At 37.3% G+C, this 13,337-nt stretch overlaps 1 protein-coding gene across 1 annotated transcript; it reads right to left on the bottom strand.

Moving 5' to 3' along the window:
- Nucleotides 1-1,447: 1,447 nt before the first annotated feature.
- Nucleotides 1,448-11,315, bottom strand: slc5a5 (solute carrier family 5 member 5). The gene is made up of 15 exons (XM_030727852.1): nucleotides 10,950-11,315; nucleotides 10,149-10,214; nucleotides 9,883-9,934; nucleotides 9,143-9,210; nucleotides 8,652-8,806; nucleotides 8,288-8,428; nucleotides 6,243-6,372; nucleotides 5,736-5,824; nucleotides 5,033-5,145; nucleotides 4,864-4,934; nucleotides 4,014-4,100; nucleotides 3,308-3,510; nucleotides 2,978-3,075; nucleotides 2,654-2,739; nucleotides 1,448-2,059 (listed from the first exon to the last, which is right to left on the bottom strand). Exons 1-15 carry the CDS (start codon nucleotides 11,313-11,315, stop codon nucleotides 1,994-1,996), a joined length of 1,791 nt encoding a protein of 596 aa, XP_030583712.1. The 3' UTR covers nucleotides 1,448-1,993.
- Between the last annotated feature and the right edge of the window lie 2,022 nt (nucleotides 11,316-13,337).

Here is a 13,337-nt window from a genome sequence, read left to right as displayed (position 1 = left end):
TACATCAATTTAGTCTGTAGGGAAACATTTAAAATGTGGATAATATTTGTCAGTAAGGGCATTTAGGACAGTGCAGGGAACCAATCCGAGATAAGAGCGAGCTACTTCCAGAAGAGGGCAGTAAAGAGACTCAAAGATGCCAGCGGCCGCAAAACCTCCAGAAGAAGAAAGGGACGCAGAGTATGATGGAGCAAACTGGCGAGCCCCATCACAACAAGAACAGCTCGGCTGACAATGAACCGACGGCCTGCGGCCTCCACAGCAAGCGCCTGAAAGAGTTGGAGAATGCCGCCCTGCAAACCACTTTAATATCACGGATGGAGACCGAATCCGGTGCGGATGGCGGGAGCCTTGCGGAGCAGCAGTCCGTGGAAGGTGAGCAGTCGAACGGCTTGTCCTTGAACCACCGGTCCGGCCTTCCGCAGCCTGGTGCGGATACCGAAAGTGAGGAAGTGGAGCCGGAGAGAAACGTGGCCAAGGAGCGGGTCGAAGAGGAAAGGACGCTGACGGACCATTTGAATAAACGACTCCTTTCCTCGTTTCTGGAAAAGCTTAACGAAAGGGACCTGGCGATTCCCGGTGTTGAGCGCCTGGACTGTGCTGTAGCCGACGAGGACTCGAACAGGGCCGCGGATGAGTGGTGAAGCGCCGCGCCAAAGAAACGCAGCACCGGCAGCAGCAACGCGGAGGTGTTTGAGGGATTTAGGACAAACGTGCACGGAAGCACAACCTCACGACATTAAAGACTGAACTGCAGTCATTCCTACCAGCTTATTCTGGAAAAGTGGAGTGTCACGAAATGTGATGTTTACTTTTGTAAAGCCATGATGGATGAAAGATTGATTTAAACAATGCAATAAATGATCTTCATGTGTTATAAAGTACTGTTGTTCTCATTGATTTTATGTATGTTGTGTTTTCCTGCATTTTGAAGTGACATTAGCTCATCACCAGGGGTCATCATACACTAAAATATACTAAAAAGACCTACAGTGTTGGTCAGTTTACTGATGTATGCTTATTACCTTAAATAATCACACAAGAGCCCAGAGGGACACAACTCATTTTTTCATTGCTCAAAGAAAACAGTTTCCTGGCCTGCTAAGAGAATTTAGGCAAGAATGCAGTCACAGACACTGTGATGTGGAGTATATTTTATTTGCTTTGCATTTAACCTGAGCTATAAAACTCAAAAAAAAAAAAAAATAAAAATTTTTTGTGGTGTTGAATTTTTAATATATATATATATATATATATATATATATATATATATATATATATTTTTTTTTTTTTTTTTTTTTTTTTTTTACAAGGACAGGGTTTTTGTATCGAACGATTCAAACAGTAACAAACAGTGAGAAAAGTATTTTTCCGTACATTTCAGCTGGCTTTCATTTTACTTCTCTGATGCAGATGTAATGCTGTTAATTCTGTGTAACTATGCAGTGGATCTTGGCTGCTTTTTTAAAATATTTTTTTTCTGCAGCGCACAGTTAAATAGAAAGCCATAACTTGTAAGCCAATAAAGCTTAGGGGGAAGTTTTAGGCTAATATCAGTAAACGCTTGACTGCTGAATGAGGAAGCAAGGGTTGAATTACAGGTAATGTGCACACAGATCAGACTCCGTGTTCCTGCCCATGTATCAGTTAATGCTGATTGAAGTACAGGTGTGCATTGTTAGGGATATGGAACATACCAGAATGAATGTTTCCATGAAAGAGCCTTTCATCACCTCTGAGAGTCTTTGATTGTAGTCTGTGCTTATACTTCACTGGCACAGTAATAAAGGCCTAAATATGACAAATGTGAAACAGACTTAGAACCAAAAGATGCAGAGACCAAAACTTTGGAAATGAAAAGCCCAAAAGTTATTAGTTCTGGTAGAGAAAATATGCCACCGGTATGTGCTCTGTGTGAGATAAATAGCATTCTAACAGCTATAAACTATGCAGTAATTTAATATTCCTGTCGACCCATAGTTCCCCTTTCACTTCATGCCTCAGGTTTGTTCAGCTTCATCAAAGGCACAAACTGTGGTTCTTCTGATACTTTGTCTCCCTGAAAGAAAAAACAAGAAAAATGATTTAAGTGACCTTGAACGTGGCATTGTTGTTGATGCCAGATGGGCTGGTCTTAGTATTTCAGAAACTGCTGATCTACGGGGATTTTCCCACGCGACCATCTGTAGAGTTTACAGAGAATGGTCTGAAAAAGAGAAAATATCCAGTGAGCGGCAGTTCTGTGGGTGAAAATGCCTTGTTGATGTCAGAGGTCAGAGGAGAATGGCCAGACTGCTTGGAGCTGATAGGAAGGGGAAAGTAAGAGTGTCTTTCAAAGCACAACACATGGAGCTTTACAGCAGATGGGCTGCAGCGGCAGATGACCACAATGAGTGCCTCTCCTATTAGCTGAGAGCAGGAAACTGAGACTACAATTTGTAAGGGCTCACCAAAATTGGACAAAATTAGATGGTCACCAGATCTCAATCCCATAGAACATCTATGGGATGTGGTGGAAGGGAAGATTTGCAGCCAGCAAATCTGGAGCAATCCTTCAAACCATACATCCCTTTTACTTGCTCTACCTGGATGTAATGCCTCATCACATAGGGACAAAAGTCCTAGGGTTGCTGCATAGTTACATAGTACTTACTCTGTGTTTTGCCGGATCTTCCACTTTCTTCTTTTTCAGGTCCCACCACAACAAACCCTCTTTAATATGTTCCCTCTTTGTTGGGCCTGTGTTAGGAGACAAACAACACGCACAATATGATATGTTTTCATTGCATTGTAGTTCTGTTTGATTACTTTGGTGTAGCTTTGTATACTTGATGTACTGGTAACTGAGTGTAGTTTAATTGTGTTGTATTCAAATGAAAGTTCTGAAAATTGTGTGACTGTGAATTAGCAGTTTCCCCAACCCAGCAGCAGCTCATTGTATTCATTATTGTGTCATAAGCAATTTTTATGTTTTTACCTGTTGCATAGCTCACTATCAGACCGACAAGTACAACTGAACTAGTTGCCATGGCACCGAAGTAGAGGTAGGACATGGCGTAGAAGTTCAACAGGCCCCTAGTTTTGGGAAAGACAGGGTAACAGCTATGTTCTTATGAAAGACATTGTTTTCCTCTGAATTTCTTTTTTTTTTTTTTTGAAATGGTAAACACTGATTTAGGAAATGAATCATCTTTTCCTATTTTTATTTACCAATAACTATGAATGTAAGCACTGGTCTACTTCTAATAAATAAAAAGTCTATAAACCAGTCAAACCCATAGGAAGCAAAACAGGACAACTCACTGACCCCTCGTTATTTGGGCGAAGTGGGATGGAGACAGAATGTTGGTCCTGGATAGGTCTGTTGCTCAGGGTGATGTTAATGGATTTACAGTCACCTGCTAAGCTGGGCAGGACACCCATGGTCTCCTCACTGGGTGGATATAGAGTTGAACCTACCGCTAGCCACATAGAGACACAGAAGCCAGCTAATATCCCTGAATACGCCCCCTGAAACACAGATAAAGTAAATGAGTTATATGTGCTGTAATAAATTTACCCAAAACCCAGTCTGGTTAACTGAACAATATAAAGATGCTGAGTCAAGAGTGATAAGTGCGAACTTCTTTCTGAGTGTTCACCATGGAGGGAGAGCTCAGAAAGTTACTGATTTGAAATGTTTTTTTATAATGTCCCTGAATAAGGAAGTGGTGTTAACAGTTAAGATTTAGGTGGATGTGTAACTAACATGGAAAGCCCAAGGTTTCCTTAATAGATAAAAAAAAACAAACTTATCTGCTCTTCTTATGCAATGTCCACATATTAAAATAGCAAACATTCATGTTAATAATTGCTACATTTTCTAACTTTCCATAAAATATTAAGCAATTCAGTTTGAGACATTCTCCAGATATATTTTGATTAAAGAGAATGCAATCCAAACCATTATTTAAGTACTCCGGCTTTTACCTATGAATACATGTTTCCGGATGGTTTATTTACCAGTCACTCACCAGCCTGTTTGCTGCTGGGAAAAATATTCCCAAAATGAACACTCCCAGTAATGGGCCACTGACCACACCCATGACAGTAAATGATCCCTGAAGAGAGAAGATAAATGGTTCTTAGGAACATCAATCAAACAACTTAGACTTCATCACAAAAAAAAAACAACATAAATCTCATGTATAAGTAGATGCTGGGAGGTCAGAAATTTAACATGCAGACTAATCCTTGTTGTGGTTGTGGGTCTTTGATCCAGTGTTCTGAGTTTTGTATCTTTTGTTTAATATTTTGGATCCTTAGTCTTTAGTTCTGGTTACTTTTGTACTCTGGGTTGTGTATACATTTTGAGTATTGGTTTGTATTTACCGCCTTGTGTGTTTCAATTTTATCCAGTCTCCCTGGTGTTCTATTGTATTTTATTGTCAAGTCTTCACCTCTGTGTTATGTCTTCCATGTGCACTATAGTCCTTAATGATTGTTCCATGCAAGGAAAGTGCAACTAACTAATTGTTGTGTGTGCATTTACTCATAATGAGCAGATGTCATGTGTGCAGCCTCTGGCACATTCTAATCAGCCAGCTCTTTCACCCAAACCAAAGTATTTCTAGTATTTCAAATGTTTCTGAACTTCCAAACTACCTCCTGCTGTGTGCTACATGTGTGAAGCGGCAACTTTCAGTCACCCAACATTATCTGGAGTTCATGTATGAAAACAACTCACTGGTAAAATCATTGATTATTAAATGAATAATGAGCTGCAGTAAGAACTTGTCAGTTCAATATTCATTAGGCACTCACAGGTGTGACATGTAAAAAATTTTAAAGATGATGAATACAATAATATGTAGACAACTATACCTGAAGAACTCCCCAGTCCAGGAAGGAGGACAGAGCAGCAACTGTGATGCAACCAGCTCCATACAGGAATGCTTAGAGAAAAAGTTCAACCTGTATTATTGCAGGATATGACTTATTCTAACAATCTGAAAATAAAGCATTACAGCAGGAAGTGGTGTAATCAGCTTACATAGTCCTCTGGAAACCAGCATCAGTTTCTTCTGTGTCATGTGGAGCAGATGGGGGTGCAGCAGATCCTCCATCGTCACTGCGGCCATGGCATTGATACTTGTGGAAGCCGTACTGTTAAAAAGAGGCTTGATCAACATTAATCTCATATCAGGAGCTCACAGATAATTTGATTTCTGTATTCAAAAGATTTCAATTTAACAATCACAGCCACTAAGGACAAATAAAAGTATAAAAGTGTTACTCCTGTAATTTATTATGACATTGTTAGGTTCTGTCTTGTGCATAAATGTATTAAAATGTACTATGTTACATATAATTTGTATATTATATGCTATTGGAGGATACACAGTTTAGTCCAGTGTTTCCTTGAGACGTTCACTTAAATATTGAAGAATTTTCCATTTTTAAACCTCAAACAGCCATTTATATAAAACCATTACACAGGCTAAGAAATCTCTCAAGCAAAGTCAAAAGGTTACATCTTAAACTGAAATGTAAACAGTAACTAAATCTAGTAGCCTGAAAAGAACGATATTAAGCCTAAAGATTCAGAGCAGTGACATTCTCATGTAAATAAGTGTCTTGTATTTTTAGCAAATTATTTTAGTAAATGCTCTTAGTTACATACCACCACTGGTTTCCTGTTATGTAAGGGAAAGGCCTGCTTTAAGTTAGGTTTAGAGAAACCCGAACTGAGATACCTCAAAGTCCCGCTGTATGCACAGGCAAGGAAAAGACCTGGGAAGCCAGGGTGACTTTCGAATATTTCCAACACAAAGTACGGCATAAGCTTCATCAGATGAGTAAAGAGTTAAAAAAAAAAAAAAAAGGTAAGTATTAGTGTTTAACTTACAAGCTCACCAACTGTAAAACACACTAAAGCTATTAGTGGTGCTCAGTCTTGGCCACATGAACCCTTAAAGGTGAAGTAGCATTGCATGTCACACTTTAAATGCTAAAACATGGTTGGAACTGACAAAGAAACTCTCACTTTTGTTTCTCTCATACAGTTCAATCTGGATATTTACAATACACTGCTATATTACACTAAATGAAGTATTAAATAAACATTAGCTTAATTTCATAATACAATTGAGTTTAGTTAAGCATAAATGACTGCATGTCACACAGTCAAAACAAATTCCAAACTGATTCACTGACCTGACACTCTTTTATTGCTCAGTATGAAATCAGAGTAATCTGATTACCAGATCAGGTGCAGAAATCTTCCCAGCCTTCAGTGGATCACAGTTGCTGTAAAAAGCAAACATGACGATGCCGCAGGCTGCTGCACTGCTCACAATGAGGCACAGACCCATTTGGTTCACAAACAGAGCCCTGAAATTAAAAGCATTCCACTTTCTACTACCTGGTGTGGGAAAAATGAAAAACATTTCCTTGATGATTGTTCTGTGATTATAACTCTATTATTTGAAATAATTTGGATATTTATCTTTGCCTTGGAAATAATTTTACATGAAAAGTTACAAAATTGTTGACTAATATATGGAGATATTCATGTGCGTGAATTCATTGTTAGAATAACAGCTTATGCATGCTGTTTTTTTTTTTTTAGTAAAATCAGGATATAAAAATATGTACATTCAAATGTCATCATAAAAATTGAAGAAAATTAAAAATAAACTTGATATGGAATGTCTGATGGTACACTGCTCTTAGTGTACCATCAGACATTCCATAACAGCTAATAATTTCAACTGTCTATTAAATAGAACTTGTGTCTGAACAAAAGTCCTCTCACTTTTAAAAAAACATGAATGATATCAACTCAAAACACATAATCTGATAGTTGGGTACTTGGAAAATTATGATACAGTCTTGAGGGAGACACCTTCTATCCAAATATTCATATCAAAGTTATTTTAAACCACGTCTTCAAGTGTAGCACTATTTGTAAGTGATGTGTGTCTCATTCATGAGTTTAATGAAGGACCACAGCAGACTAACACAAGTGACTTAACTGATATATGTAAAGATCTTGAAACCTGAAGGCATACAATCCATTGCTCTTATATCATCAAATTTCTGCATAAATTACAACAGGAAAAATTCCTTCTTTAGTAAATTCAAATGAAGAATCTTTGGTAGGTAAACAAAGATGTCACTGGGATTTAAGAAGATGAGGCTATTTAGTTCAAAGTTGGAACTTAAAGGGTGTGCCAGAGTTCTGAAGTCAGAAATTAGGGATAAAGCACAAGTACTGACGGTCGCAACAAAGAAATAAAGAAATGGACAAAAAAAAAGAGGAGGGCACATTTACAACTAAAAGGTTCTAGTTTTAACACTCAGTCGAGCACATACCTCACCCCAAATTTTCTATTTATCAACCCTACACTGGGATACATTCCCCCCAATGTTGTCATACTCCATATAAAGGAATAGATCACAAAGACTAGGTATTCATTTTTTATGGCTTTTAAAAACTGCAAAATATGATCTTATATTTTTATTTAAAAATAAAAAAATTTGATCCACATGAACAGATAAAGGCAGATATATTTTATTCAGTTTATGCGCTGTAATAGCATCCTCTAAAAAACTTAGCTGAGATATGAATTTAAAAACGATGAGACAGGGATTTTTTTTATTGATTTTTTTTTTTATTAATTACTTTAGTATTATTAAAGATGGGGATTTTTTTTAAATTGTTGAAAATATTTGGTGACCTTGACCTTTGACCTTGAAAATTAAAACATATATTCTTGGGTCCCTATTTCCACAAGGGTACATGAATTTTGTTCTGTTCACTTGCAGATAAAGAAGCACAGTTCCACTGCTTGTTTAAATTAACACACTCAAATGTGTCACCTGCTCTAACTTGGGTTGCAAATTAGAGTTTAACTTTAGTTACATTGTTGTATATTAGGCCTTTTTGTCAGCATTCAAGTACAAAACTTGTGAAAAAGAGCATACTAGCAACTGGCTTCAAACTGGCAACTTTTAGACTACAGGTCCACTTTTCTTACTTTATCTGTATGCATGAAATGACCATATTAGGGATGTCCCCTCTCAATGACATCATGCAGAGCCAGGAGTAGAAAAAAAAGGCTTTGCATTGACTAACTTGTTCCTGGGTATGTCACATGAATTTTCAGTGGTTGGTTATTTAATTTGTGATAACTGAAACATCCTCTGAAACCTCCAGGCTTCACAGATATTTTACTAGTGTGTTTGTGCAATTTGTATCATTGTCTGTAATATTAAGTGCTCAAACACGCAGGTCTTCACTCACCACTGGGCAGCTCTCTCTGTTCGGCAGGAGATATATCGCTGGACTTGTGCTTGGTTTACTCCATACATGGACAGCCAAACCAATGCACCCCCAACAGAGAGGCTCCAGAAGGTGTACCGCCGTCGTGGATCAAAGCTAAAACTGTGGAGAACATTGCAACCCACTCTTATCACATGGCCAGCTGGGGAGAGCTAGAAGCATTTTTGAATAATAAAGAACATGCAGTATTTTTATTGTAAATGAATGCCGCAAACAGACGCAGAGACTTCATAAGGACTTGATCAGTCTAGTAGTATTTGTATTTATATACAATCGCACACTAATGTAAACTTATAAAAATATTTAAGATTAAAAATATTTTTACTCGTGAAAATTAATACGGGATCCGTTGTTTGCGATCGCCAGTACTTGTGCAGGACCACCAACCAGAATTGTGCCCTGGACGTAAATGGCCACAAAGCCCGACAACATGACAACAATCTGGAATACATCAGTCCAGATCACAGCTTTCATTCCACCCTACTCACAGATGACAAAGGAGACACAAACAGAGAGTGAGACAGCTTTCTCTTTGGACTAAGTTTTAAAAATCAATCAATCAATCAATCAATCAATCAATCAAATGAAATATAATTTTTTTTTATGTGATATCTAAAACCTTTATGCATTGATTTTATACTTAACACAAAATATGGAATCTAAGTATATTAAAGTGTTCAGCGTCACGTCCAGCTGGGAGACAATAGTGAACCACAGTCTGATCAGTTGGAGTGGAGATAACATGGACAGAAACAGGTGGCAGCCTAATATGGCATGCTTGCTGGTTTGATGAGAATATTAAAACGGTCTTCTTACCAGCGTGGTGTACAAGGTGCAGATGAACCCAGTAGAAAAAAGGGATGTCCATAAATTGAGTCCAGTAGCTACAAAAAAACCCCCCAGTGAATTAAAAAGATAGCTTTAGTTGAAAACCATTCACAAATCTGTGGTAAATGAGGGAAAAATGACTGGGGAAAATATTATTACTGCTACTAATAATAATCATTAGAAGTTTTTTTTTAAATAATTGTTTTTATATAATTAAATCAGTATACAGTTTATTTTTTAAGTTTTTTTAAACTTAGTATTACTTTTGTAGTACTTTTAGTATTTCTTTTTTGTAAAGCGACTTAAACTTTAGTGCAAGAGCTATTAGCATCTGGTTTCCATGTCATGCTCTCCTATCATTGTTTAAATATTTACCATCACTGGTTAAATATTTACCATCACTGTTTAAATAATAATTTTTTGCAACTCACATTTCCCTTAAATTTATTTCATGCATCCTGTTCTCAGAAATAAGTGGTTTAGTTTAGTCCTCTCTCTCAAACTGATAAGGAGCAAAGAGTCTAGTAACATGAATACATATATGTTACTCAGTGTTTTATTTCTCCAGAAATGCAGGAAATTTCTGACATTAAATATGACTGAGTTGGAGCTTAAGGGGGGAAGTGATGGACCGTCAAATATTTCAGAGATTAGTGAATGTATAACAAAATGCCAAATGGATGAAAATTTCCCATGATGAGAGAAGGCCATCTTTTGATCTCTCTTACCTTGATTGAGGATTAAGGCCGGTGCATAGATGACAATCCCAGTGTAAAGCAGCTGAGAGGAAGGAAACACAAGTAAACAGCAAGTAAAGTGACAAATACTGAGCTAAAGACATTTTTAGCGAAGATGCCTGAAGATGAATGATTATGAGCAGATATTCAAACTGAAAAATGTCGAAATGCGACATTGACCTTTTCACGTTCCAAATTCTTTACTCTTTGTCTTCAACATCACTGAGTAACAGAGAACATAACACTGACTGTCTTACCGTGGCAGTGAGAAACTGGACGCTCCCCAGCAGCTGCATCCCTCTGCCAAATCTCATCTTCAGGTACTGTGACAGGCAGATGGTCAGTGTTATAACATCACAGAGTTTCCCCGCAAACACCCCTCATCCGTCTTCACCTCCTATATTCACCATGTTTGATGGAACTACAGGCCGAGGGTGGCTTTCAACACTTGGTCACACAAATCCTATTACTTCACTGGAATTGTTTAGAAATAGGTTTTGTGTTTTGTTAATTAAAAATTTGAAATCAAACTCTTTTCTGTTATTTTATTCTCAGACTGACAACCACTCAATCATCAATGGGAAATAAGAGATTAACATATAATTTACATTTGAAAAACAATGCAACATTTGACAGAAACCCACGAGAACATTGTTAAGAAATTATTACAATGTGCACTATGCTATAAGAATTTACTTTAATAGCAAATGCACTGTTTTGTCCAGTGAATCTGAAAGCTGACAACTCTTGCTGACAAATTATCTATAAACTTCTCAGTAGCTTTAGTTTTACAATACTTTAAGGTATTAAACACAGCTTTATGCTTCAATTTATATTCTACATTTATAATTTTACAATGATGTAGACGTGTGACATGCCAGGGTTATTTCAATAGCAATTAATCTGAGTCTAAAGGGTTTCACAGACTAATAGTAAACAAGAGTATAATCTAAATACAATGATGTGTATCATAAACTAATTAAAGCATTTCAGAAGATTAAAAAATACTAGTTTCCATCATGAAATAAATGGGGCAATGACTGGGAGGTCATTAGGACCTGATTGGTGCTGGTGATACCCAGTCGAAAGAAAACTGGCAGGAACAGGTAAGCTGTCAGGAGGGAGTTGATGCTTTGCCCGAGGCACATGTAGACGAATTTAAAGCCGTAGCGAAAACCTTCAGCAGGAACACCAAGAACCTGGACTGCTGACATAAAACTGGCACACAGCGACAGCCCGACAGGAATCACTGGCATGCTTCGGCCCCCAGTGAAGAAGTCATCAGCAGTGGCATCCATTGGCCTCCTCTTCAGGCCCTGGAAAAGTCCTATCGCCATAGAAACCAACAACATGGCAGCAAAGACCACATAGTCAGCCAGGACAAAACCTGGTCTGGATGGCTCACTAGCAGACTGGTTTTCCATTACTGAGTTTGATGATCTCAGCCTTCTAGATTTTTCCTCAATCAAGATATTTGGCAGATCTGTCAGAGTGAATTACATTCAATTAGCAACCACACAACTGCAGATGACACAAGGCATTTACTGTGTTGCTGATAATGTATAGGACATTCAGAGGTGTGAACACTTGAACAGTAGGTGACAGTCTGTGGTGGAAAAAAATGAAACAATTTCAAATATTTATAATTTTATTCCTTTGAAATATAAAAGAATTATGCAACTTTTACTTATTGTGGGAAGTTCACTTTTTATTTGATTTTCATAGAAACATTGTGAGAATTCTTAAAGTCAACTAAAGATAATATTTTTGATTACATTGGTGTGCACTAACATACAGACCCCTGTACTGCATTTGCTGGGGCATTGCTATGTCATGTGTTACCACAAACTGTCTTTCACTGAAAGAGGATGAAAAAGGCAGGTGAGTGGTTAAAGTATCACCCTCATACTGTACATAAACATGTGAAATAAAATAGGAACCCACAAAGAAAACATTGCTCCACCGATGGCTCAGACTTAACAAATGCAGTTTAGTGCGCTCAGACTGATGTATTAATTCATTTGAACCATCTAAGTTTTCACACCGTTTACAATGCAACAACATCCCTGCTTTTGTTAAAGCATCATTATGTTTCACAGGACTCAATAAAACTTTGTCTTGATGCCATCATGTAAAAAATATGCTCAACAATGCTGCTACCAAACCTTTACTTTGTTAAAAACTTCACAGGAAAGATTTAATTTTCCTTCACAAAGCAGCTGTTGCAGAAAAAAGACGACAACATGCCAAATTTACCTGAATGTGGGTAAGAGTCACAAAAAAAAATGGTAAAACAATAGATTTTTGCAGAAAAAAAAAGATATTTCACAGACCCTGAAAAAATGATATCCCTTACGTAAATCCACTATGATTAATCATAGTGGATTTACGTAAGGAAAAATCCACTATGATTAATCATGGTGGATTTTTGTAAGGGATGATAATTAACTGTAGGCAGGTTAAAAGTCACCTTTAAACCATGTTGTTCTGTGTCACAATGAAAAGCCAGCAACACTATGTCCTTATACTATTGCAACTTAATCTAGAGCAAGGGGTATGAAAAGAATACCCAATCATCTCCAACCAATAACCACATGAAAGAAATGCTGTTAAACAAATCTGATCAATATTTGATTTTAACCACAATCAATCTTCATCAGTATTTAAAGCAAACAACATCTTTTTCTTAAAGTGGGACATGCATATGCATGAACTGGTTTGCCTAGACTAGAACTTTTCCTCAAACTTTTCCCAGGCAAATATGCTGATAGATTAATTGGATCATAAAGATGCTTAAATTGCCTTGTGACAAATGATGAGTGTCTAGTTATAAGGAAGTAGTCATAAACATTGGCTCAGTATGGTCCTTTAGGGTTAATTTTTCCACAGCCCAAATATTTCCTCTCTCCTTTCCTTTTAGTCTTGAGTGATTTCTTTAGTTTTTCTTTTAACTCCAAAAATGCACCTATTTAAAAAGTAGTCTTTAATGAATTTTAGCAACAAAAGGTTGAAGGTTGACTTTAAAAAATAGAAAAAGTGTGGACCTGGGGAATTTACACATTTTGTGTGTGTGTGTATGTGTGTGTGTGTCCATTAGCAGCAAATTGCTGAGAATCTTTTTAAGCGAAACTCAAAAATACTTGTGGCTTAAAATAAATCAGCTTTTTTTTTTTTTTTATTGGAAAATGTGATTAAAAAATCAAAATCAAAACACTCACCACTGTAACTCCATGCGGTTCAGCTGCTTCCAGTCATCGAAGAAGGAATGTGCTGTCTGCCTTCTTAACTCCTCTGCAGCTGCAAACACCTTCTCTGCAGCACGTGCGTAAGTGTGTGACGTCATGAGAAGCTCCATGCAAGTTAGTGCTCAGGTGTGTAGGGTGAGAGGGTCAGGTAGGGTACATAGTTGTAAACTTACGGTGGGTGACCACAAAGGAAAGAATGGT

This window comes from Archocentrus centrarchus, chromosome 4, assembly GCF_007364275.1.
Source record: "Archocentrus centrarchus isolate MPI-CPG fArcCen1 chromosome 4, fArcCen1, whole genome shotgun sequence".
Lineage (NCBI taxonomy): Eukaryota > Metazoa > Chordata > Actinopteri > Cichliformes > Cichlidae > Archocentrus > Archocentrus centrarchus.
The sequence above is the reverse complement of the archived record's forward strand: the minus strand, read 5'-3'. Positions and strand labels throughout refer to the sequence as shown.

Bases quoted from the DNA above. Each gene is read 5' to 3' on its own strand.
- slc5a5 (XM_030727852.1), bottom strand. From the start codon at position 11,315: ATGGAAAACCAGTCTGCTAGTGAGCCATCCAGACCAGGTTTTGTCCTG. The intron at 10,215-10,949 runs GTCCTAATGACC...TGCCTGTCACAG, and splicing joins GTATCACCAGCACCAATCAG to TACCTGAAGATGAGATTTGG. The intron at 6,373-8,287 runs GTGAGTGAAGAC...TTTTAATTTCAG, and splicing joins ACAGAGAGAGCTGCCCAGTG to GGCTCTGTTTGTGAACCAAA.